The sequence below is a fragment of the Ailuropoda melanoleuca genome, chromosome 1, assembly GCF_002007445.2.
Source record: "Ailuropoda melanoleuca isolate Jingjing chromosome 1, ASM200744v2, whole genome shotgun sequence".
Classification (NCBI taxonomy): domain Eukaryota; kingdom Metazoa; phylum Chordata; class Mammalia; order Carnivora; family Ursidae; genus Ailuropoda; species Ailuropoda melanoleuca.
The window spans coordinates 194,254,609-194,281,124 of record NC_048218.1 but is presented as its reverse complement, the minus strand read 5'-3'; the positions used below and the strand labels follow the sequence as shown (position 1 = coordinate 194,281,124).

The window sequence follows — 26,516 nt, the reverse complement described above, 5'->3', positions numbered from 1 at the left end:
TTATGATGGAGACAACAACGTGTATATGTGTGTAATGTATGGTTGGTTAAAGGCTTAGTGTGACCACAATGTTTTTTAATAGTTATGTATGCTAGCCTCATGTTGGTAAAGTTATCAAATACACTGAGAGTGGTATTGTTCCTTTTTAAACATGAATGGGTTTGGGGAATAAACAGAAGTGGTGCTTATGCAGCTTCCTGATACACTAAATGCCACTGAATTGTTCACTTTAAAATGGCTGATTTTATGTTACACGCACTTCCTCTCAATTAAAAAGAAGTGAGTGGCAAGCTAAGGCAAAATTGTTGATTCCAGACCTGGACCCACTAGTCCAGATTTGCATAACTGTACTCAGGGGACCAAATAGAAAACAAGGCAGTTCTTCTAATAGCGTATTGAAAATTCATCATTCTTGCTGGGGGGGACTGGAAATAAAAGTGTAACGAATCCAGTTGCGAGTGTGTAGTAAGGTACGTCATGTAATCCCATTGATAGGAATTTTCCTGGTGTGAACGTATCCAAGGACTGGTTAAGGCTCATGGTGGATGGTGTTCTTTTGCAACGTTCCCGAGTAGCCCGCTGTAGAAAATGTGGTTGAATTTTGTTAATATCGTGCATTTAAATTTCCCTACGTGATGCTAAGTATTCTGTGTAGGTGGTTTTTCATTGGCTTCAGTATCTACATAAAACTTTCCGTTCCCTAGACCAGCATTTACATCATGGTAGGAGCCCCCACATTTTTTTTTTTTTTTAGATCACTCTATTGTTTTATTTTCTCTTATTTTCATTTAAATTTTAGTCAACGTACAGTGCAATATTGGTTTCAGGAGTAGAGTCAGTGATTCATCACTTATATGAAACACTCGGTGTCATCACAAGTGCCCTCCTTAATACCCATCACCCATCCACACATCCCCCACCCACCTTCCTCCGTCACCCCTCAGTTTGTTCTCTATTTTTTTTTTTTAAAGATTTTATTTATTTATTTGACAGAGATAGAGACAGCCAGCAAGAGAGGGAACACAAGCAGGGGGAGGGGGAGAGGAAGAAGCAGGCTCCCAGCAGAGGAGCCTGACGTGGGGCTCGATCCCGTAACGCCGGGATCACGCCCTGAGCCGGAAAGCAGACGCTTAACCGCTGTGCCACCCAGGCGCCCCATGTTCTGTATTGTTGAATCTCCTCTGGTTTGTTTCCCTCTTTCCTTTTTCCCCCCCCTTTCCCATATGTTCATCTGTTTTGTTTTATTAAATTCCATGTATGAGTGAGATCATATGGTATTTGTATTTCTTTGACTGACTTAATTCACTCAGTATAATACGCCAGCTCCATCCACGTGGTTGCAAATGGTAAGATTTCATTCTTTTTTGATGGCTGAGTAATATTCCATTGTGTGTGTGTGTACGTACCACATCTTCTTTATAAGTTGGTGGATATTTGGGCTCTCTCGTGGTTTGGCTGTTGTTGATCATGCTGCTGTAAACATTGGGTGCGTGTACTGCTTCAAATGTGTGTTTGTTTATCCTTTGGGTAAATACCTTTAGTGCAATTGCTGGACAGTAGGGTAGTTCTCTTTTAAAGTTTTTGAGGAACCTCCATACTGTTCTCCAGAGTGGCTGCACCAGTTTGCATTTCCACCAACAGTGCAAGAGGCTTCCCTTTCTCCACATCCTCTCCAACACCTGTTGTGTCTTGCATTGTTAATTTTAGCCATTCTGACAGGTGTGAGATGGTATCTCATCGTGGTTTCGATTGGTATTTCCCTGATTGAGTGATGGTGAACATCTCCTCATGTGTCTGTTGGCCATTTGGATGTCTTCTTTAGAAAAGTGTCTATTCATGTCTTCTGCCCATTTCTTAACTGGATTATTTGGGGGTTTTTTGTGCATTGAGTTTGATAAGTTCTTTATAGATTTGGAATACTAAGTCTTTATCAGATGTCACTTGCAAATATCTTCTCCCATTCTGTGGGTTGCCTTTTAGTTTTGTTGAATGTTTCCTTTGCTGTGCAGAAGCGTTTTATCTTGATTAAGTCCAATAGTTCATTTTTGCTTTTGTTTCCCTTGCGTCCAGCGATGTGTCTAGTAAGAAGTTGCTGTGGCTGAGGTCAGAGAGGTTGCTGCCTATGTTCTCCTCTAGATTTTGATGGATTCCTGTCTCACATTTAGGTCTTTCATCCACTTGGAATTTATTTTTGTGTATGGTGTAAGAAAGTAGTCCAGTTTCATGCTTTTGCATATTGCTGTCCAGTTTTCCCAGCATCATTTGTGGAAGAGACTGTCTTTTTTTCCATTGGATGTTCTTTCCTGCTTTGTCAAAGATTAGTTGACCATATAGTCAACCCATTTCTGGGTTCTCCGTTCCATTGACCTATGTGTCCCGAATAGCCCAAGGAATCCTGAAAAAGAGAAACTGGAGGCATCACAATTCCAGATTTCAGGCTATATTACAAAACTGTGGTCATCAAGACAGTATGATGAGAACAAGGATCCCCCACATTTTTGATTCCTCTGACCCTCTCCCCTCCAATTATCTGTTTCCATTCAGGCTGCCACTAGCACAGTTCAGCAATGCATTCACTCTCACCATGAACTTTTATAATGGTGTCCTAGCTGGCTGGCGTCTTTGCCTCCTACCCCTCCGTCCCTGTATTTCAACTTCCTACCATTGTATTGTGACACCCCCCCTCACAGGCTCTCAGGGGTCACCAGTAGGTTCAGAGGGAAGCCCAGCTCCCTAACCTGCCCTTTGAGCCTCCCCGGGATCTTGCCCTAGGAGTCATACCTCCATGTGTGTCCTATAGAGCTGGCTGTCTTATTTTCTATCTGTGAAGCTGAGTCTAAATCGTGACATCATAGGGATGTCGTTTATCCCCAGGAGCAATTTCTAGGCCTAGGTGTGTAGACAGCAATGTGGAATAGTTGGAATTCATTGTCCTGAAAGGCCTTGATGAGCTCTATCTCCAAATGGCATTGTTTTAAGATATAAGAAAATTTGGCAAGAAACCTTGCGAAGTCACCAGCAGTATTTTAGAAACCGTGAAATAGCTGTTCTCGGTGTTAAAATAAATCAGCTGAGTAAATTTGAAGATCTAATTGGTTTTATTAAACGATTCATGAATCAGGCAGTATCCCATCTAGCAAGAAGAGGGGAGCTCCACTGAGCTAAGGAAGGGAAAGGCTTTTCAAGGCAGAGGGCATTAAAAAAAGAAGAAAGGAATTTATTAGCAAGATATGCACTGTTTAGGCAAGGTTGCCTCGAAAGGAGAGGAGAAGGGTGGGGTAGGGGGGCGTGTATCAGAAAATTCCCTAGTATTGACCAGCAGATTCTAGGTTGAGTGGTTAAAGGTGACATTCTGGGGAGAGGGGATTGGTTGAAATTGCACTTGGGTGAGGAATTAAGTCTTGGTTTGCTGACTTGGGTCCTTAACCTAAGTGGCACCATTTTGGGTATGAGATTTTCTTTTGAACAATTACCCCCTTTTGATCAGACTCTCAGCTTAACTGGGAGATGTGATGAACATTGAAGGCCTTAGCATCCCTCTGGTTACTGCTCTGAAGTTCTTGAAGTTTTTGTTGTTCCTTTGTGTGGTATCCATAGGTCATGACCTTTTGCTTAACCTGTGTGATATTCATAGGTCGCAGCCTCAGAGTCACACTCCTTAGGTGGGTTATTTTCTTTGTTCCTTAGATGTTCCAGCCCTAGGGAGATCATTTGCTTGATGTATTGTTACATGTATTTCAAGCTTTCGAAGAGTACAACGTACCAGGGAGATTATCATCATTACATAAGTAGGATAAACCCAGTATTTGGAGTGCGGTTTAGACCCATGGTCCCCAAGACCCAAACCAATCAAAATCAAATAAGTCAAAGACCCGGTGGAAGGAGTCACCCTTTTAAGCCAAGCGACTTGTTCTGTGATCTTAGTGGGTTTCAGCATCCCGACAAGTGTCAGGAATGGGCTCAGCAGGGGGTGTTGGTCACAGCAGACATCTCCTTCCTCAGCTAATAGATGGTTAAGAGCTATTCTGTTATCAAGGACAATTTTGGCTAGAGAGTTCAAGGATATTTGTTGGGCTGCTATTGCTTTAACAGGTTTTTGCAGTAATTTTAAGAATTAAGGAGCAGTTCTTGATCCTAGCCTCATATACATTTATTCCTAATCAGGGAAATAGGCACCTGTGAAAAGGAGTGAATTCTGAATCATGAATGTCTTCCAATAGGCCCTTAAGAAAAAAAAAATTATTGTAGGATGGCGTGCAGAGGGAGAAGGATAGAAAGAATCTGAGGCCGACTCCCCATTGAGTGTGGAGCCTAATGTGGGACTCGATCTCCGATCCTGAGCCAGAATTAAGAGTTCAACTTTGCTTAACTGACTGAGCCACCCAGGTGCCCCTGGTAGGCCCTTTTTAACTCAACAACGTAAATTTAGGGGAGTTGACCAATGAGATGTCTTATTTCTGTCTGTGAAAAGTTAGGGGCACAGTTAGGCGGTTTTCTATCCTGAAGTAAAAAGTTGTTTCAATTTCAGAGGTTGCCATGTTACAAGGACATTAGGATGACAGAAGTCTGGCAGTGAGGGGCTATTTTTGCAGAAGCAGAATGGACTTTATCTGCGTGTGCCACAGTCTTACAAGTACAATATAAAGGCTTAGTGTCACTTTTTTTGACAATGTTTTCCGTGTAATTTACATATCACATAAGCCTAATTCATTTAACAAGTCCTTCGGAATATGTTAGGTCAAAAAGACTTCACTTAGAATTTGGTTTTAGGAAGTTAGTCAAAAATATTTTTTTAAAAGATGTTATTTCTTCCTGCAGGAGCAGAAGGAAGGGCAGAGGGAGAGGGAGAAGCAGACTCCCCACTGAGCAGGGGGCCTGATGCAGGGCTCAGTCCCAGGACCCAGGGATCAGGGCTTGAGCCGAAGGTAGCCACTTAACTGACTGAACCACCCAAGCGCCCCAGTCAAAAATATTTTTAGGGTGCCTGGGTGGCTTAGTCAGTTAAGCATCTGCCTTCAGCTCATGTCATGATCCCAGGGTTCTGGGATCGAGTCCCACATAGGGCCCCCTGCTCAACAGGGAGTCTGGTTCTCTCTCTCCCTCTGCTGCTCCCCCTGCTTGTGTCCTCTCTGTCAAATAAATAAATAAAATCTTTAAAAAAAATTTTTAAGAGGTTTTAAAGGATTTGCCTAAATAGGATCACAGATTACTACAAAATCTAATTATTTTAAAAGTAAAAGAGATTTTTACAGTCTTACCCAAATGACACCAAAAGCCCAAGAAAACTTTGTCCTTTAGCAGAGAGAAAACCAAATTCTAATTTTTCACAAGCTTTTGATATTAAAACCCTTTTTTAAAAATAAATTGAATCTTAACCAGCTTGACTTGAAAGTTCCTGTTTAAAGATTATTTTTCCACAAACCTACAAGTTTTTTCCCTTACTTTCCAATTTTGTCCTATGTTTTTTCCCTTTAAACAACCAGACTCATTTTAGGACAAAATTACTTTTTCTTCCCTTCACAAAAAATGTATTGAAAGAGGACTGTGGCTACCTCCATTTTGACCTCAGACTTTCTAGTTGGTTTCTTCTTTCCAGCTTGTCTCTTGGCTCGGGCTGAAGACCCTGTGGGCAAAGCATCCCACGATGGGAACCGAAACTATGCCTTAAGCAATAGGGACTGCCCTGAGCCAGCGAGGTCCCACCCATGATTGACTTCAAGACAGTGGTTAATTTGACTTTCACTGCCCACCCGTACATATCTGCCCACCTTTGCTCCACATGTTCTTGTATATAAACCTGGAAGTATTTTCTGGGTCTCCCAGATGCTAGTCCTCTGTCTTCTGGGTGTTGGCCTCACTGAAATAAATTCCTTGTTTCTCCACCACTCCTTTCTCTAATGTTGGACTTTGTGAGCGGCCAGTGGCCAGATGTGGTCAGTTTGGGGACCCCCCACCCCGAGCCAGGTGTTCTTGCGCCCCTGTGCCCTGGCTACACCATCTCCATTTCTCACACCTTTTTCTCCTGAAAACACATCCTACTTTCCTGCCATATGGAGATCTTTTCCTTATTATTTTTAGTGGCTTTAATTAGATATACTTGAGTTCTTAACCCTGAGAAACCTTAATTTCTAGTAAAAACTAAGAAGTAAGCAATTGTGAGCTGTTGGTTTTACCAGGATTTTTTTGAATTTGAATTTTAGGAAATTTCAAAAACTTTAAAAGCATATGCCTTTTTAAATTTGTCAATGAGTATTTTCTTTTTTTAAGATTTTATTTATTTATTTGACAGAGAGACAGCCAGCTAGAGAGGGAACACAAGCAGGGGGAGTGGGAGAGGAAGAAGCAGGCTCCCAGTGGAAGAGCCTGATGTGGGGCTCGATCCCAGAATGCCAGGATCATGCCCTGAGCCGAAGGCAGATGCTTAACAACTGAGCCACCCAGGTGCCCCTGTCAATGAGTATTAACATATCCAAGTATCTTTTAGTTTCTCTGGAATAAGAGGCCAAAAGTAGATGAACTTAGGTTTAGTAGTTAATGTTTTAGTATCTTGTCTTTTTTGGAAATGATCTAGATTTTTTAAAGTTTTTATTTTACTTCCAGTTAGTTAACATACCGTGTTATTTTAGTTTTACATGTGTGATATAGTGATTCAGCACTTGGATACGTCATCCTGTGCTCATCATGACAAGTGTACTCCTTATGCCCTATCACTGAGGTCACTCATCCTCCCACCCCCACCCCTCTGGTAACCATTAGTTTGTTCTCTGTAGTGAAGAGTCTGTTTCTTGGTTTGTCTCTTTTTCTTTTTCCCCTTGCTCATTTATTTTGTTTCTTAAATTCCACATATGAGTGAAATCATATGGTATTTCTTTCTCTGACTTACTTCACTTTGCATTATACTCTCTAGCTCCATCCATGTCATTGCAAATGGCAAGATGTCATTCTTTATGGCTGAATAATATTCTGTTGTGTATATATATGTATACACCACATCTTTATCCATTCATCAGTCAGTGGACACTTGGGCTGCTTCCATATCTTGGCTATTGTAAATAATGCTGCTATAAACATCAGGGTGCATGTAACTGTTTGAATTAGTGTTTTTTTGTATTCTTTGGGTTAATACCCAGTAATGTGATTACTGGATCATAGGGTAATTCTATTTTTAACTTTTTGAGGAACCTCCAGACTGTTTTTCACAGTGGCTGCACCAGTTTGCATTCCCCAGCCGTGCAAGAGGGTTCCTTTTTCTCTACATGCTCACCAACCCCTGTTGTTTCTTGTGTTGTTGATTTTAGCCATTCTGACAGGTGGGAGGTGGTACCTCATTGTAGTTTTGATTTGCATTTCCCTATGATCAGTGATGATGAGCATCTTTTCATTGTCTCTTGGCCATCTGTATGTCTTCTTTGGAAAAATGTTCATGTCCTCTGCCCATTTTTAAATTGGATTATTTGTTTTTTGGGTGTCGAGTTTTATGAGTTCTTTATGTATTGGAATACTAACCCTTTATCAGATATCTCAGTTGCTAATATCTTCTCTCATTCCATAGGCTGCCTTTTAGTTTTGTTGATTGTTTCCTTTGCTGTGCAGAAGCTTTTTATTTTGATGTAGTCCCAATAGTTTATTTTTGCTTTTGTTTCCCTTACCTCAGGGAACCTGTCTAGAAAAAGTTGCTACAGCCAATGTCAGAGAAGTTACTGCCTGTGCTCTCTTTTAGGATTTTTAGGTTTCATATGGCACATTTTGGTCCTTAATCCTTTTTGAATTTATTTATGCATATGGTTTAAGAAATTGGTCTAGTTTCATTCTTTTGCATGTTGCTGTCCAGTTTTCCCAACACCATTTGTTGAAGAGACTGTCTTTCCTGTTGTATGTCTTTCCTGCTTTGTCAGGTATTAATTGGCCATATTAATTGTGGGTTTATTTCTGGATTTTCTATTCTGTTCCATTGATCTGTGTGTCTCTTTTGTGCCAGTACAATGCTGTTTTGATTACTACAGCTTTGTAATATAATTTGAAGTCTGGAATTGTGATGCCTCCAGCTTTACCCCCACCCCCAAGTTTGTCTTGACTATTTGGGGTCTTCTGTGGTTCCATAAAAATTTCAGGATTGTTTGTTGTAGCTTTTGAAAATGTTCATGTTATTTTAATAAGTATTGCATTGAAGGTGTAGATTGCTTTGGGTAGTACAGACATTTTAATAATATATGTTTTTCCAATCCACGAGCATGGACTATCTTTCAATTTCTTTGTATCGTCTTCAAATTTCTTTCATTAGTGTTTTCTAGTTTTCACAGTACAGGTCTTTCACTGCTTCAATTAGGTTTATTCCTAGGTATCTTATTACTTTTATTGCAATTTTAAATGGAATTGTTTTCTTAATTTCTCTTTCTGCTGCTTCATTATTGGTGTATAGAAATGCAACAGATTTCTGTACGTCGATTTTGTATCCTGCGACTTTACTGAATTCGTATGTCAGTTCTAGCAGGTTTTTGATAGTCTTTAGGGTGTGGTAGTCTTTAGGGTTTTCTATACATAGTATCATGTCACCTGCAAGTAATGAAAGTTTTACTTCCTCCTTCCAATTAGGATGCCTTTTATTTCTTTTTGTTGTCTGATTGCTATGGCTAGGACTTATAATACTATGTTGAATAAAAGTGTTGAGAGTAGACATTCTTTTTTTTTTTTTTTAAAGATTTTATTTATTTATTTATTTGACAGAGAGAGACAGCCAGCAAGAGAGGGAACACAAGCAGGGGGGAGTGGGAGAGGAAGAAGCAGGCTCCTAACAGAGGAGCCTGATGTGGGGCTCGATCCCAGAACGCCAGGATCACGCCCTGAGCCGAAGGCAGACGCTTAACGACTGCACCACCCAGGCGCCCTGAGAGTAGACATTCTTATTTTGTTCCTGACCTTAGGGGAAAAGCTCTGTTTTTCCCAGTTAAGGATCATGTTAGCTGTGGGTTTTTTATAGATGGTCTTTATTATGTTGAGCTATGTTTCCTCTAAACCTACTTTGTTGAGGGTTTTTTAATTATGAATGCATGTTGTACTTTGTCAAATGCTTTTTCTATCCATTGAAATGATCATATGGTTCTCATCCTTTCTCTTATTGATGTGATGTGTCACGATTGATTTACAAATATTGAACTACCCTTGCAACCCAGGAATAAATCCTACTTGATCCTGGTGAATGATTTTTTAAATTTATTGTTGGATTTGGTCTGCTAGTTTTTGTTGAGGATTTCTGCATCTGTGTTCATTAGAGATCTTGGAGTGTGATTTTTTTTTTTTTTTGTGGTATCTTTATCTGGTTTTGGTATCAGGGTAATACTGTCCTCATAGAATGCATTTGTAACTTTTCCTTCCTTTTCTGTTTTTTTGGATAGTTTGGGAAGAATAGGTGTTAACTCTTCTTTAAATGTTTGGTGGAATTCGTGAAGCCATCTGGTTCTGGACTTTTTTGTTTGTTGGGAGTTTTTTGATTACTGATTTAATTTCTTTGCTGACACTGGTCTGTTCAAGTTTTTCTATTCCTGTTTCAGTTTTCGTAATTTATAGGTTTCTAGAAATTTATCCATTTCTTCTAGGTTGTCCAATTTGTTGGTGTATAGTTTTTCATAATATTCTCTTATAGTTGTATTTCTGTGGTGGTGATTGTTATTTCTCCTCTTATTTGTGATTTCATTTATTTGGTTTCTTTCTCTTTTTGATAAGTCTGGCTAGAGATTTATCAATTTTATTGCTTCAAAGAACCAGCTTCTGGCTTCATCGATTTGTTCTTTCATCTTTTTAGTTTCTATAGCATTTGTTTCTGCTCTAATCTTTATTGTTTCCCTCCTTCTGCTGGCTTTAGACTTCATTTGTTCTTTTTTTTTCAGCTCCTTTAGGTGCAAGGGAAGCTTGTTCATTTGAGATTTTTTTTTGCTTCTTGAAGCAGGCCTGTATTGCTATAAGCTTCCCTCTTGAAACTGCTTTTGTTGCATACCAAATGTTTTAAACCATTGTGTTTTCATTTTCATTTGTTTTTGTGTACTTTTTAGTTTCCTTCTCTCTCTCTCTCTCTCTCTCTTTTTTTTTTTTTTTTAAGATTTTATTTATTTGAGAGAGAGGGCATGCAACAGAGAGAGCATGAGCAGGGAGAAGGAGAAGCAGACTTCCAGCTGAGCAGGGAGCCTAACATGGGACTCAATCCCAGGACTCTGAGATCATGACCTGAGCTGAAGGCAGACGCTTAACCAATTGAGCCACCCAGACACCCTTTAATTTCCTAATTGACTCATTCATTGTTTAGTAGCATGGTATTGAACAGCCATGTATTTGTGATCTTTACAGATTTTTCCTTGTTGTTGACTTATAGTATCATAGCATTATGGTAAGAAAAGATGCATGATATGACTTCAATCTTTTTTAATTTAAGGCTTGTTTTGTGGCCTAATATGTGATCCATTCTGGAGAATGTTCCATGGGCACTTAAAAAGAATATGTATCCTGCTGTTTTAGGATGGAATGTTCTGGATACATCTGTTAAATCCATCTGTTCCAGTGTGTCATTGAAAGACATTGTTTCCTTGTTGATTTTCTGTTTAGATGATTTGTCTATTGATGTAACTGGGGTGTTAAAGTCCCCTACTATTACTGTATTATCAATTAGTTCCTTTATGTTTGCTATCAACTGTTTTATGTATTTGGGTTCTCCCATGTTGGGTGCATAAATATTTACAGTTGTTATGTCTTCTTGTTGGATTGTCTCTATTATTATTTATTATTATTTAGTGTCTTTCTTTGTCTTTTGTTATAGTCTTTTATTTATTTATTTTTTACAGTCTTTGTTTTAAAGTCTAGTTTGTGCGATTTAAGTGTTATTACTCCAGCTTTCTTTTGACATCCATTTGCATAAATGTTTCTCCATCCCGTCACTTCAATCTGTGGATGTCTTTAGGTCTAAAATGAGCCTCTTGTAGGTAGCATAAATGATGGGTCTGTTTTTTTATCCATTTTGTCAACCTGTCTTTTGAGTGGAGTGTTTAGTCCATTTAAATTCAGAGTAATGTATTTATTGCTATTTTATTACTTGTTTTCTGGTTGTTTCTGAAGATTTTCTCTGATCCTTGTCTTTATTTCATGGTTTGCTGGTTTTCTTTAGTGATAATTTGGATTTCTTTCTCTTTATTCTTTGTGTATTTATTAGTGGATTTTGATTTGTGGTTATCATTAGGTTTGTATATATAACATTTTCCGCATATAGCAGTCCATATTAATTAAGTTGATGGTTGTTTAAATTTGAAGTTATTCTTTAGTCCTCTCCTCCCCACATTTTAGGTACATGGTGTCATATTTCATATCCTTTTATTTTGTGTTTCTTGACTGATGTTTTACAAAAATATTAGTTTTTACTGCCTTTGTGTTTCCTACCTTCATATAGTCACTTTTGGTCTCTCCTTTCCACTCAGAGTACCCATTAATATTTTTTTGCAGTGCTGGTTTAGTGGTCACAAACTCCTTTAGTTTTTGTTCATCTGAGAAACTCTTTCTCTCTCCTTCTATTCTGAGTGATAGTCTTACTGGATAGAGTATTCTTGGCTGCAGATTTTTCCCATTCAGTACTTTGAATATACCATGCTGCTTCTTTCTGGCTTGCAAGTTTCTGCTGAAAAGTCCTCTGATAGCCTTATGGGGTTTCCCTTGTATGTAACTGTCCTCTCTTGTCTTACTGCTTTAAAATTTTTTCTTTATCATTGTTTTGCCATTTTAATTACAGTATGTGTTGGTGTGGATCTCCTTTTGTTGATGTTGTTGGGGAATTTCTGTGCCTCCTGGATCTGGATATCTGTTTCCTTCTTCAGATTAGAGAACTTTTCAGTTATTATCTCTGCAAATAAATTTTCTGCCCCCTTTTCTGTCTCTTTGTGGAACTCTTATAATGCAAATGTTATTATATTTGATGGAGTCACTGAGTTCCCTAAGTCTGTTCTCATTTTGCATAATTCTTTTTTGTTTTATTCAGCTTGATTACTTTCCATTACTCTATCCTCTAGATCATTAATTCATTCCTCTGCTTCTTCCAGCCTGCTGTTCATTACATCAAGCATGTTTCACATTTGATTTATTGAGCCCTTTATCTCTGCTGTGTTGTTATCTCTTCAAGGGTCTCACTTATGTCCTCCAATCTTTTCCTCAAATCCAGTGGGTATCTTTATGATCATTACTTTAAATTCTCTATCAGGCATGTTACTTTTATCTGTTTCACGTAGATCTCTGTCCATGGCCTTTTTCTGTTCTGTCATTTGGGTCAGATTCCTCTGTCTTCTCATTTTATCTAAGTCTCTGTGCCTGTTTCTGTGTGTTAGGAAAGTCAGCTACATCTCCTGTTCTTGAGGGTAATGGCCTTATGAAGAAGAGGTCCTGTGGTGCCCTGTAGTGTCCCCTGTTACACAGGCCCTGCCACTTCAGGGAGTATCTGATGTATGTGGCATGTGGTCTGTTGTCGTGTCCTGGCTACTTTATCCTTAAGGCCGGTCATCTACAGAGGCTTTCTTTGCCTTGTGTGGGCAGTGTTTGGTGTCTGGCCTAAATGTGGTCCATTTTAACAAGCTGTGCTCTGGTCTGCCTGTGAAGTGAGACCTTTCACCACTGCCGCTGGAACCAAGGCCCTGCAAAACTCCCAGTTCGGGAGGTGTGCTGTGGGCAGGGGTTTGGGCTGATCTTCTGGGGGAGGGGACCTGCCTTGTTGGGTCTGAGGCAAGCATGATTGGGAGGGGCAGTTCCAGCAGTGTAAGCAGTTTAGGTGGCAGGTGTCAGTGCTGGGCTAGTTCCTGGAGGTGGTTCTGTGTTTATGCTAAGGAGCAGGGGAGGGAAGTGGCTCTGCCAGTTCCTTTGTTTTTCCTGGAGGGGTCTCTCTGTGAGCTGTCTGTCTGGTACAGGTCTGAGATGAGCAGCTAACCTCTTCACTGTGTGCCCCAAGCACTCCTCAAATCACTGTTTCTGTGCTGTCTGTTGTCAGACTGTCTGCCCTGCCTTCTCTCCAAGAGCAGCCCCAGTGCCTCGGGGCTCTATCTGAACAAAACCCACTGACCTTCAGAACTCCAGACTTTAAGCCCCACTGATTGCAAGAACTCACAAAATTCAGCCCCTCTCACTTTCCAAGCCAATTGCTATGGGGATTTGTTTTCTTTGTGGGTCCAACGTGTATTAGTCTGTCTCTCACCCTTCTCTGCAACAGCAGCTCCTGGAGTCCTTTCCCAAACCACACATCCACACTTCCTACCTTCTTCGATGTGGCCTCTTCTCTCCCTTTAGTTGTAGAGTTTGTTCTGCTAGTCCTCAGGTCAGTTTCTGGGGTATTTAGGATGATTTGATAGTTATCTAGTATGAGGTGAGCCTAGGGTCCTCCTACTACTAGAAATGATCTAGATATTTAATGAATTTAACTTAATTCATTATTTAACCTAACTCAGCAAAACTTTAAGGTTTTAGGTTACTAAAAAAAAAAATTGGGAAAACTATTTAAGTAGACATAAATATTGTTGAAAAGTTCATTTATAAACTTTTATCTTATTTATATCTAATTTACTTGTCCTTAATAACTGTGCTTAGATGACCTATAAAAACTGTATTAAACATTAGACAAAGTCAGCCATTATCCTAAGCTATTAATTTTTGTTGACAGATCTTGTAAAGGACAACATGAACTTATTTGGGGGCTAGTAAACTAAAGTAGAATAGAAGTTTTATATTTAGTGTTGGTAACTCTAAAGACATGTCTGTTTTAATTAAGCTGTCAACCTTAAACTAGCTTTTATATCAAATATTTTTTTCAAACCATGTGACCTTGAAAAATATTTGGTTAGTTTCTTTTTGAGAGTTTTAGAATGCCTAATCCTTACAAGTGCTTGCCTTCAAACCAACTAGAGCTCTTTTACAAATTAATTGTAGCAATACCACCCAGAAGTAGAAAATACCACAGAACTACAACACATAAATATAGACCCACATGAACATATGGACAGAGAGCCCTTATAGCTTCAGGTTTTAAATTACTGCCATGAAGTAGGTACAGAATTTACCAGTTATAGTTATAAAAGTTAAATCTCAGTTGTTTTTCTGGTAGATGGAATAAGGTTACCAGTCTAGATGGTTAAAGCTTTTTTAGTATTTGTGAAGATACTTAAGATTTGAATTTTTCCTTGGCAAGTCAAGGTCCCATGCCCTCTCCCCCTTGTGTTTTTTCTTGATAAGAATTGCCACTCTGAAATTTCTATTTTAAAGAGATGGACTAGAAAGGACTTTCTAAAGACCAGTGGAATGTTGAACATTTACGTCTTGAAGACACAGGGAAAGAATGCAAGCTTCTCCTAGAAGGACTCTTGTGCCCTTAAAGTCAGAATTTTTATACTTACAAGTCTTTTGAGATAGGGGAGGTTGGGGGGATTGGTAAAAAGGATTGGTAGTCTTTGAATTGTTTTTGGAATTACAGCTCTGATCCTGTAGAGACTAGATTTGTGAGACAGGGATAGCTATTTTTAATTTCTTTAAGAATGTCTTCCTTCAGAGCACCTGGCTGGCTCAGTCGGTAGGTAGAGTATACAGCTCTTGATCTCGGGGTTGTGAGTTTGAGTCCCATGTGAGGTGTAGCGATTACTTTAAAAAAAGTCTTCTTTCTCTCTGGGTTCATATAGTTTAAGGGAGAAGGCCTTAAAAAAAATTCCTATCAGGCTCTGAATACCAGTTTCCAATTTGACCAAAATTCCTGATGATAAAATTATTAAATTCTTTCAAATAAAAAATCCTTTCAAATATTTTGTCAGGGCAAACAGTAAATAATTCTGGCAGTATTAAATAATGGATCCAAGAGGTGCCCTCAAAGAGGGTGTAAAAGATACGCTCTTCAGAGGATTTAGAGTCACTCCCAATGATCGCCAAAGAAAGAACCAACAACCTGCATACCCCAGACAGGCAGAAAGCCAAGCCAAGTCTTAGGATATGTGGACTGGATTTGTGATGCAGGATTTCTTTTCCTTTAGTGCCCATGGCTCTTGGTTTTGCTGCTTCAAAGAATGAAGAAGTAGACCAGCCGAAGAGTGGTGGACAGCAAAGCTGTTTATTAAGTGATATACAAAGCTCCCGAAGAGGGAGGTGGACCCAAGAGGGTTGCTGCCAGAGTTTCTAAGGCTAGGGGTTTTTATGAAAATGTTGGCGGGTTGCTTTAATCTGATTAACCCTCCATGTGCCTGTCACCCAATCAGGTTTTTGTCCACACGCTCACCTACCTATTGGGTAGTTCCCTTAGGAAAGGGTGGAGGGCTCCTTCCAGGGTGGCGTATAATCCTTTTAAGGGTAGTTTCCTCTTAGGGCAGGGGTGGGAGTGAGGGGGCTTGGGGCCTTGTCCCTGCCTGCCTTTCTTCCGACTAGCCTTCATTATTTGTAAAGGAGGGGACAATGTGAAGTTTTATTTTCCTCTCTCATCTGGGCTCAGGAAGTAACATATTTACAAAAACTCCTGAGGATCCTCTCCAGGCTTAAGAAATTATTCAGCTTTGGACTTCAGTTTGGCGTTTGACCAAGGAATGAAGCCTCAACTGGTCTTATTCTAAAAATAACTGTTTAATTATCTCTCGAGAGTGAAAGGCCGTTCATAAAAGGCTGACTAGGATGTGTATGCAAAGGACCGAGGGGAACAGCAGCAGTAAGCTGGTTCTACAGTCTTGTTTTAGGTACCTTTTCTCACTTTCATTAGCTGTTTACCGTGAGTCTTTTAGTGAGACTCTTCTGGAATTTCGAACCTTTTGGAGGCTTCTGCTTGCCATTTAAAACAGACATCCCATTCCATCAGTAAATTCCCTAGTATTGACCAGGAAATTCTATATTGACTGGTTAAAGATGACATTCCTGGGTGGGGGGCAGGTTGGTTGAAATTGCACATGGGTGAGGAATTACGTCTTGGTTTGCTGACTTGGGTCCGTAACCTCAGCGGCACCGTTGTGGATCTGTGGGTTTCTTTGGAATAGCAATTTTGCATGTCTGAAATACTGTGTCCTGTTTGAAGCTCCTCAGACTTGACTGACTGTGTTAATTTAGCCCCGGCGTGGCTGCTGGTTAGGGCATATTGGTCCATATCCAACCAGCAATATCAGGTGGGTTCTTGTCAAGAAAGGTAACTGGAATCTCAGTGCTGTCATTCTTCAGATGTGCCAAGGTGAAAATGTGGTGATCTGTGCCCAAAGACTTTCAACGTTTCCTGAAGGTTGTAGAACCACTTATTTTCCTTTGCCCTGCATTCTTTAGCTATTTATTTCAGATATTTTTCTCTTTTTGAATGTATTAGGTTGAATCATGTGAAATTGCTGCTTTTCAACTCTTTTGACCTACCAAAAAAATGGCAGTTTTATAAGGATTAACCTAATATATATGAAAGGCATTTAAAATATTTTCTAGATAAAAATGGGACATACAAGTGCAAAATTATTTAATTCGTTTATTCATAGTTGTTCATTTATATTTATCCTTTCCTCTAAGTTATTAGGATTACTGAATTTTATTTTTTAGTTTTTGCTTTTATTATTATTTTAAAGACCTATAAACTGTTGAAAACAGGGGCCCTGATTTTAAATACAAATCTGTAACTGTCAAATAATTTCTTCCTGTTTCAGTCTTGGTAGTTTATAGGTTTCCAGGAAGGCATCCATTTCTTCCAGTTTGTTTAATTTATTGGCATAGTTGTTGATAAAAGTTTCTAATAATCCTTCCTATTTCATTGGTGTTGGTCATGATCTCTCCCTTTTCATTCATAATTTTATTAATTTGGGTCCTTTCTCTAATCTTTTGAATAAGTCTGGCCAGTGGCTTATCGATCTTATTTATTCTTTTAAAGAACCAGCTTCTAGTTCTCTTGATCTGCTCTACTGCGCTCCTGATTTCTAATTCATTGATCTCTGCTCTAATCTTGATCACCTGCCTTCTCGTGCGTGGTTAGGCTTGTTCTTCTGTTCCAGCTTCAGCTTCTTGAGGTGTGAATATAAAAACTGCATTTTAGATTTTTCTATTCTTTTGAGTGAGGCTTGGATGGCCATGTATTTTCCCTTAGGACCTCCTTTGCAGTGTCCCATAGGTTTTGGACCGATGTGTTTCCATTCTCGTTGGTCTCCATAAATTGTTTAAATTGATTTTTAATTTCCTGGTTTGCCCAATCATTCTTGAGCCGGGTGGTTCTTAGTTTCCAAGTATTTGAGTTTCTTCCAAATTTTTCCTTGTGATTGAGTTCCAGTTTCAAAGCATTGTGGTCTGAGAATATGCAGGGAATAATCTCAGTCTTTTGGTATCAGTTGAGACCTCTTTTGTGACCCAGTATATGGTCTATTCTGGAGGAAGTTCCATGTGCATTCAAAAAGAATGAGTATTCTGTTGTTCTGGGATGTAGTGTTATATATATATCTATGAGGTCCATCTGGTCCAGTATGTCATTCAAAGCCCTTGTTTCTTTGTTGATTTTCTGCTTAGGTGATCTGTCTATTGCTGAGAGCGGAGTGTTGAGGTCCCCTACTATTAACGTATTATTATCTATATGTCTCTTTATTCTGGTTCAGAGTTGGCTTGTGTATCTAGCTGCTCCCCTGTTGGGGGCATTGATATTTATAATTGTCATATCCACTTGTTGGATACATCCTTTAAGAATAATATAGTGTCCTTCTGTATCTCTAACAACGGTCTTTAGTTTAAAATCTAATCTGTCTGATATGAGATTTGCTACCCCAGCTTTCTTTTGAGGTCCATTGGCATGAAAAATGGTTTTCCATCCCTTCATTTTCAGTCTGGATATATCTTTAGGTTCAAAATGAGTCTCTTGTAGACAGCAAATGGATGGGTCATGTCTTTTTATGCAATCTGCAACCCTGTGGCGTTTTATGGGAGCATTTAGGCCATTCACATTGAGAGTGATTATTGAGAGAGATGATTTTAATGATGTCATGTTGCCTGTGAAGTCTTTGTTTCTATAGATTGTAAATTTCTGTTCTGTATCACTCTTGGGGCCTTTTTACTTTTATAGAACCCACCCTTAATATCTCATGTAGGGCTGGTTTGGTGGTTACGAATTCCTTCAGTTTCTGCCGATCCTGGAAGGTCCTTATCTCTCCATCCATTCTGAATGACAGCCTTGCTGGATAAAGGATCCTTGGCTTCATGTTCTTCTTGGATAGAGCTTTGAAAATACTCTGCCAACCCTTCCCGGCCTGCCAGGTCTCTGTAGACAGGTCTAACGTTATTCTGATATTTTCCCCACTGTACGTAAGGATTTTCTTCCCACTGGCTGCTTTCAATACTGTATCCTTGGATCTAATATTTGCAGATTGCACTATGACGTGACGTGCTGTAGGTCTGTTCTCATTGACCTTGGGAGGGGTCCTCTTTGCCTCTTGGACACGACTGCTTGTTTCCTTTGGCAGATTAGGGAAGTTCTCAGCTACATTTTGTTCAAATATTTCTTCTAGACCTCTCTCTTTCTCTACCCCCTTGGGGATGCCGATGATTCTGACATTGGAACGTTTTATTGAGTCAGTAATCTCTCTACCATCCCATCCTCTAATTCACTAATTCGTTCTTCTGCCTCGNAAATATCTCTTCTAGACCTCTCTCTTTCTCTACCCCCTTGGGGATGCCGATGATTCTGACATTGGAACATTTTATTGAGTCAGTAATCTCCCATATTCTACATTCTTGAGATTGGATTTTTTTGAGCCAAGTTTCTGTTTTCAATTTCTCTCTACCATCCCATCCTCCAATTCTGTAATTCGTTCTTCTGCCTCGTTCACCCTGGCCGTCAGAGCATCCAGTTTTGACTGCATTTGATTCATAGCATTTTTAATTTCTGCCAGATTCGCTCTCATTTCTGCCCTTAGAGATTCTATATTCTTGTTAATTTTTTCATTAATGNTAATTTTTTCAGTAATGTTTTTTTCAAGTCTACACATCATCTTGACCATTGTTACTCTGAACTCCACTTCTGACAATTTGGTTATATCCATATCCATCAGTTTTGTGGCAGAGGCCACTGACTCATTATCTTTTCTTTGCTGGGGGAGATTTCTCCTTCTCCTCATTCTGATGAAGAGAGGTTGCGGGATTGCCCAGAGCCTGAATTATTGACCAGGACCCAGGCAGTGTGCACTTGTTTTATAGGGACTATAGGGATGTGGGCTTCTTGATTTTTCAGCCTGCCTTCTGGGGGAGTGGCCTGCCACGCTGAANCCTGCCGCGCTGAAACTCAGACAACCCTGTTTTGGGTAGAGTCACCCCATTCCCTGTGAGGGGGGATGAGGATGGGCACAATGTGAACTGGTATTTCTGGGCTTTTGTTCTCTGGTGGGTTTCCCTGGTGGTTTTCTGACTCTTCTGAGAGTCAGAGCAGCAGTGGCTGTATCCTAGCCTCTGTCTCAGAACATTGAGATCGCAGTCTGCTCTCCACCGAGCTCTCTTGATCACCTTAACTCTGTTTCTGTCGGTGCTGCCAAAAACCCTGCAGCATCCCGGGCTGTGCTCCCCCCAGCCGGTCTCCCAGCCCTCACTTCCAGGGCTGGCATGTCTCTGCCCTTTGTGCTTCTAACACCACCAGCCGCCCCCGAGCTCCCTGTTTCACTGTGGTTCGCGGGCGCTCCAGAGCACTGGTTTTCTTTCTGGTCCCGTGTGTGCTCCCGAGCTCCCAGTCTCAGCCCGGTTCCAGTGAGTGCTCTAGAGCTCTGGTTTTCAGTCTGGTTGCGTGCACTCCCAGGCTCAGTCAGCTCTCTAGAGGGTGGACCCCGAGTCCGGCCCACTCCACTGTGCAGGTGGCTACTGCTTCCGGTGCCCAAGCACGCAGCTCCCTCCCCCTTCCGTTTCTCTTCCAATATCTGTGCGCAGATTCACGGCTCCCGGCTTTGTACCTCAATACCCAGCCCTGGAGATGTTCGTTTATAGAGATCCAGATGTGTCTTCCTGTGTCTCAGGCTGATTCCGTGGATGTTCAGGATGGTCTGGTAGAGATCCAGCTTGACTCGGGACCAGCTGATAAAGGGGTCCCCTACCCCTCCGCCATCTTTTCCTCTCCTGTGTTTTTGTTATTGTTTTTTTAAAGATTTTATTTATTTGAGAGAGAGCATGGGCACGAGTGCACAAGCAGGGGGAGCAGCAGAGGGAGAGGTAGAAGCAGATTCCCTGCTGGCAAGGAGTCCGACATGGGGCTCAACCCCAAGACGCCAGGATCTCATGCCTGAGCCGAAGGCAGACGCTTAACCGACTGAGCCACCCAGGCGCCCCCTCAGATAATGTTTTTTGAGGCCTACTTTTAAATTGCTTGAAAAATACTAAGAGTATACTGGAAAAAGATAAAAAATAGTGTTTCTTAAAATATATTCTATAATTCAGACGTTTTCCACGTTAGTCTGGCTTTGGATGTATTTTTCTATGTGCTTAGTATTGACTTTCTGTTATAGTAGTGATATACTCTTTTAATCTAGAGGAACTAAAACAAAATACTTTTCTAAGCAAAAATATTTCCTCCTGTACTTGATGTTCTTGAAATAGTGGATTTTGTGTCATGTGCTGTCATCTCTCATTTCAGGTACTACGCTGTGATGGTCACCATGTTCTTCACTGTCAGCGTGGTGAACAACTATGCCCTGAATCTCAACATCGCCATGCCCCTGCATATGATATTTAGATCTGTAAGTGCTGCCGGCTTATGTGTATATGTTCCTCTGGGAAATCTAAGTGGGTCGATGGAACACTTGCCAACAGTAGAAAGGTCTTATAACAAGTAAAGTCTAGTGTGGAAGAATAGGTCTCCGGGATGCGTGAGCAAAGGCTGGCTTTCATCTGTGCAGTAAGGCAGAGTGTGGACGGTTGACTTTCATCCCTCTGAGGTCTTATGGTTGATCAATATAGAAGGAGCTAAAATTTCCTTGGGAAACAGATCTTATGTTTAATTTCCCTCATCTGGTTGATTTTATATTCAGACTAGCTATGAGTGTTATTTAACTTAATTTCTCATCACTTTTGGTTTCTTTCATAAAATTACATTTACTGCTAGTACATAAAATTGATACTTCCCTTTCTGATTTTTTTTTTAAGCAAGAAACTTTTGAGACCATTAAGTAAAGGAAAATTCTTATTTTTAAAAATATTTATTTTAGAGCACGCACACGCACAGGTTCAGTGAGGGGCAGAGGGAGAGAATCTCAAGGAGACTCCCTGCTGAGTGTGAAGCCTGATGCAGGGCTTGATCTCATGACCCTGAGATCATGACCTGGGCCGAAACCAAGAGTGGGACGCTTAACCAACTGAGCCACCCAGGCGCTCTAAAGGGAAATTCTTAAAGTTATTTATTTATTTATTTATTTATTTATTATTTATCATTTATCTGTCTATCTAAGAGAGAGAGCATGAGCTGGGGGGTGAGGGCAGAAGCAGAGGGAGAAGCAGACTCTGTGGAGCAGGGAGCCTGACATGGGACTCGATCCCAGGATCCTGAGATCATGACCTGGGCCGAAACCAAGAGTGGGACGCTTAACCAACTGAGCCACTCAGGCGCTCTAAAGGGAAATTCTTAAAGATATCTATCTATCTATCTATCTATCTATCTATCTATCTATCTATCTATCTATCTATTTATTATTTATCATTTATCTATCTCTATCTAAGAGAGAGAGCATGAGCTGGGGGGTGGGGGCAGAAGCAGAGAGAGAAGCAGACTCTGCGGAGCAGGGAGCCCGACATGGGACTCGATCCCAGGACCCTGAGATCATGACCTGAGTCGAAGGCAGACACTTCACTGACTGAGCCACCCAGGCGCCCCAATGAAGGGAAATTCTTGATGAAGGTGGGGTTTCTCCCAGAGCAGCAGAGGTTTTTTTTTCTTCCTCTCACGTTTGCTGGGAGATCTGCATGTAGTTTGTATATAAATAAATAAGAATGGAGTGCTCCCTGAAGAGCAGGAAAGACTTCAAGGGGAATGTAGTTAGTATTGCAGAAGAATGCAGAATTGGAGACCATTGGAATGATAACATTTCTGCGTAGTTTGAGATTTCTGGGAAATTAAAGTGCTATCCTCAAAGGGACTTTTCAGAGCTAATTATAATTACAAAGATGACTTTCAAAGTAGTGAGCACATAATAGACTTTCAATAAACTCTTGCTGATTGAGCAGCAGCTTTCCAGAGAAGAGAAAGATCCCTGCACGCCTTCTTTCATTAATTAATTTGCTTGTTAGCAAAAGCTCTCATAAATTAGATGGAAAATTTAACAAAATTAAGTCTACAATATAATTTCTGCTAGCTTTAGTTTTAGCTCTGACCAATATTTAGAGAATTGATCATTTTCATTCTCATTGTTGTCTTCAGAAGGTTTTATTAATTTACTTAACAGATTTGTATAGTTTGTACTTTCTGCCGTTATAAGAACAAGTGAAACTTACTAATTATTCATCGTAACGTCCTCCTTTCTGGCTCTTTTTCCTGTTTGTCCGTGTTCTTATTTATCTTGGATTATTTGCTTGTGCACTAAAACTCGGTTGTCTCCTCTTACAGGGGTCTCTAATTGCCAACATGATCCTAGGAATTATCATTTTGAAGAAAAGGTAAACGATACACTTTGATATTTTATGTGTAGGAAGGATCTCCTGAGCCCCATCCACACGCTGGGCTCCTTTTGTCTAGCGGTGATGTTTGTTCTTGATCATCTGGCTGGTTTCTGGGTTCTGTCTGTGACGGTGTGTGTATCCCGAGGCAGTGGACCAGGTAAGGGCCCCACCTCCAGCCCCCTCCGTGGCTTTGGAGCAGCATTTTCTCTGCGTAGAACAAAGTAGCCCTTGTCATCATTGGCTCTTTACTGCCATAGTAACCCCCAAAGCCCGTTGGTCTAGAACTTTGCTGTCCCATGTGGTCTCCACTAGCTACGTGGGACTCTTTACATTTCAGTTACTTAAAATAGATATTTAGTTTCTCACATTTTAAGTGCTTAGTAGCCACACGTGGCTAGTGGCGACCATGTTGGAGAACCCAGATATGGAACATTTTCAACTTCACGGAGGTTCTTGGACAGCGCTGTCATAGAAGGTGTTTATTGGTACAACGTGATGGACTAACGATACCCATAGTTAGAAAGAAAATTCCTAACAAAGACCCAAATGGCCAAGAGATGAAATGAAAACTTTCAGCACTGTTCTCTGTGGCTGTCACCAGTGCCTCTGTCTGGGATACGGTTGGGAAATACCGGAAATATCTGGGATACTTTCTCAAAGTATTTGTCTCCCACCTTCCTTCCGAGCCTTACCCTCCTTGCCCCAGGGAGGAAGGGCACTGGGGAGAGTCCGCACATTCAGTCTGGAACATTTCTCACGGGAAGTGTGCCCTCACCGTTAAGATCACAGTCGTACAAGCTCACGCCAGCTTTTCTCTGTATTCAGTATCTACCCCAGTGTTAGAACTGTACACCAGCTTAGAAAGTGCTGTCAATGAAAAGTGTGTGAACCTAGAGTTTTTAAGTAGTAAGGGCTGTGCCCGAAGGACAGTTGTCCTGTCCTGCTAGGCTCCTTATCATGAACCTTTATCTTTGGAGGCTTATGGATTCCCCAGATGAGTACAGCTGTAGTTGATTTCTTTTCCAGGTCTCTCCATGTAAACGTTCATATGTAACGGGTGGGTTTGTTATATTGAAGTGGCTGCCGCACTTCTCGGTAGTGTAGACTTGATGTTGGGACAGACCTGCAGGCCTTCTAACCTTTGATTTTGCTCATAACAGGACTACAAAAGAACGTATTTTAAAAGGACTGTATTCTCCTGATAGTGCTCCAAAATGTCAGGGGCCTTTCTTAAAAACCTGTGTTTCCCTGGAGAACTTGTTTTGGGTCTGTCATCTTGAATCTATCCAAGGAAGCCTTTTTGACTCTCCTTGGTGTGTACCACCCATAGAGCAGAAATTTCCCTAAGGTGACCATCTAAGATCAGGAATTAGTAAGTTATTATCTCCTTTTGTGTTATCTTGAGTAGAGCCCCTTAGGTTCATAGTGTGTTCCTCGTTCTGGAATTTGAAGACCAAGTCTATGCTTACTTTAACCTGCCCTTTGTTAATTTTTAGGCCTGAATTACAAACTCTCCCTGTCTTGATATTTCCAGACTGAAGAGTTCCCTTACTTTTTCTATCTGCCTCCGCGGGGCCTGTTACTCACCCTGCCTCTCTCTGCCGGCAGGATGCTCTTGGCCCCTGATCTGCTGCTTAGCCAGTCCTGTTGGCCTTTTATGAGGTCATGTGACCAGAACTATAGAAAGTATTTGACTAGAAAACCTTGGATGGTTCATCCTGTAATTTTAATTCCTTTTCACTCTTGCCTGAGGCCTTCCACTTTATCAGTGAGAACCCGAGACGGATGTTAATGATGTTGTTTTAGTTAATATGAAACGCCACTGTTCTTACTGCCAGTAGTCCTGTTATAGCCAACTGTGCCGACATTTAAAAACATTTAAGTCATTCAGAGGTGTTAAAAAAAAAAAAAAAAGTCCTCTCCTGACAATGGACAATTGAATGATTTTGTGTGTGTGTGTGTGTGCACTGAATCCTGCTACTTGTCCCGATACTCCATTCTTCCTCTTGTGTGGGGTGTCTCTGACACTCAGGTTTGGGCCCTTAAAGACCGGAAGAGCCCCAGGCGGCCGTTAAGATGTGTCTGGCTTTCACTGGGACTGGAGCATAATGGAGTGTCATGTCTGGTCTATGTCTTTTATTGTTTTTGCTTTCCGGTGAAACAATCTCTCGGTCCACCAACTAACTGAAACTATTTTAAGCAACACAAAGTGTGTTTAGTCATCAGGCAGCATCCTGCTGCTTTTTCATGCCCAGACGTCCACGTGTGTGACCCCCTCAGCTGTATTTTGGTGGTTTGTGCTCTGACGCAACACCCGGCCGCGCACAGCATGTGGAAGTTCGTTTCTGTGCTTTTCCCTTCCTGAGGTGCTCTTGTGCTTGTTTTTGCAGGTACAGCGTGTTCAAATACACCTCCATCGCCCTGGTGTCCGTGGGGATATTTATTTGCACTTTCATGTCAGCAAAGCAGGTGGTAAGAATCGCTTCCACAATCATTTCTATTCACTACTTGCCATGGGGGGCCTGGGGTTTTTTTATTGATGCAGTACGTTTACAGGCTTGTGCAATAGAAGGATCGGATCTCTGCAAGAGAAGAGCACAGGGGAATGGATAACACAGACCGTTCCTTTGTGCCCAGGCACCTTGCTTGTGGTTCTGGTCTCTCTACCTGGTCTTTTTCTTTCTTCCCTAGACTTCCCAGTCCAGCTCGGGTGAGAATGACGGATTCCAGGCATTTTTAAGGTGGCTACTAGGCAAGTACAGTAATTACAAGAAAGCTCGTTGCCTCTGCAGTTCCGTTTGCAGAGTTTTGTCCTGAGGGACAGGTTTCTTGGCAAGAAGCTCTGGGTAAAGAGATCATGCCACAGAGGAGAGACGCACCTGGGATCCCCTGTCTCTGAACTTTGGGGTTCAGAACATGAAAACATGAAAGTGTCCCTGCTCAGGGTGGTGTTTCTACAACAGGGATCCACGATCTCCTTGGCCTGCTGCTGGTGTAGAAACGAGCACGTCCGGTTGCCTGTCACTCTCCCTGGGAGCGAGTGCTTAGAGTGTCCTCCATTTCTTCATGATCTGTCTCCTGCGTAGAAGCAGTAAATTTCCAGGGGACTCATTTTGAAATCTTAGATTCATTTTCTTCGTAAGTTAGCTCTTCCATAATGAGTGTTCCCAAACCTGACTGATGATCGGAGTCTCCTAGGGAATTTTTAAAAATGAGTATCTCTTTGTGGAATTAATTAGACAACTCCTCTAGAGCTTTGGCCTCACGTTGGAGGATATGGAGGTGAAACTCTTTCCAAGTGCGGTCAGCGGCAGCAGTAACAGATTGAGACTAAGCGGAAGAGAAACAGCAATGAAAGAACTCGGTTCTCCCTGCTGCTTGGCTTTGAAACTTTATCCCTTCAGGTGGTTCTCCTTCACATAGAAAAATCTTTATGAGCTGTTAGAAAATCCTTTATCCAATAAGAAAAATTTGCAGAGGATATGAACATACAATTCATGGAGAAAAATTCGTGTCTGATTATTGTATGTTTAGCCTCAGTACTTTTGGAATCAGAGAGATACAAATTGAAACCAAAATGCAGTACCTTTTTATTTTTGGAGTCTTAAAATGGCAAGATAGTAAACAATTATGCTCATTGCTGCTGAGGGTGCCATAAGACAACCATTTTTGTATAGACTGTTTATGGTAGAAATTAACACAGCCTTTCTGGAAAAATTTATGTAGTGAGTTTTTAAAATGTCTACAACTTTTGACTCCGTAATTTCATTTAGGAAAGTTATCCTAAGGATAATCCTAAGGGAAATCATCAACATTTTGTTTAAAGATTTATGTACAAGGATGTACATTGATTTTAGTGGTGAAATAATTGGAAGTAATCTAATCATTCTCATGTTGTAAGATATTTA

General features: G+C 40.8%; 1 protein-coding gene across 1 annotated transcript in view; it reads left to right on the top strand.

Moving 5' to 3' along the window:
- The window catches only part of SLC35B4 (solute carrier family 35 member B4), a 43,196-nt gene that overhangs the window by 6,502 nt on the left and 10,178 nt on the right, over positions 1-26,516 (top strand). The window contains exons 3-6 of the mRNA XM_034672366.1: positions 20,594-20,696; positions 22,556-22,605; positions 24,999-25,080; positions 25,300-25,360. Of these exons, the coding sequence (XP_034528257.1) occupies positions 20,594-20,696; positions 22,556-22,605; positions 24,999-25,080; positions 25,300-25,360 (296 nt within the window). The remainder of the gene's footprint in view (positions 1-20,593; positions 20,697-22,555; positions 22,606-24,998; positions 25,081-25,299; positions 25,361-26,516) is intronic.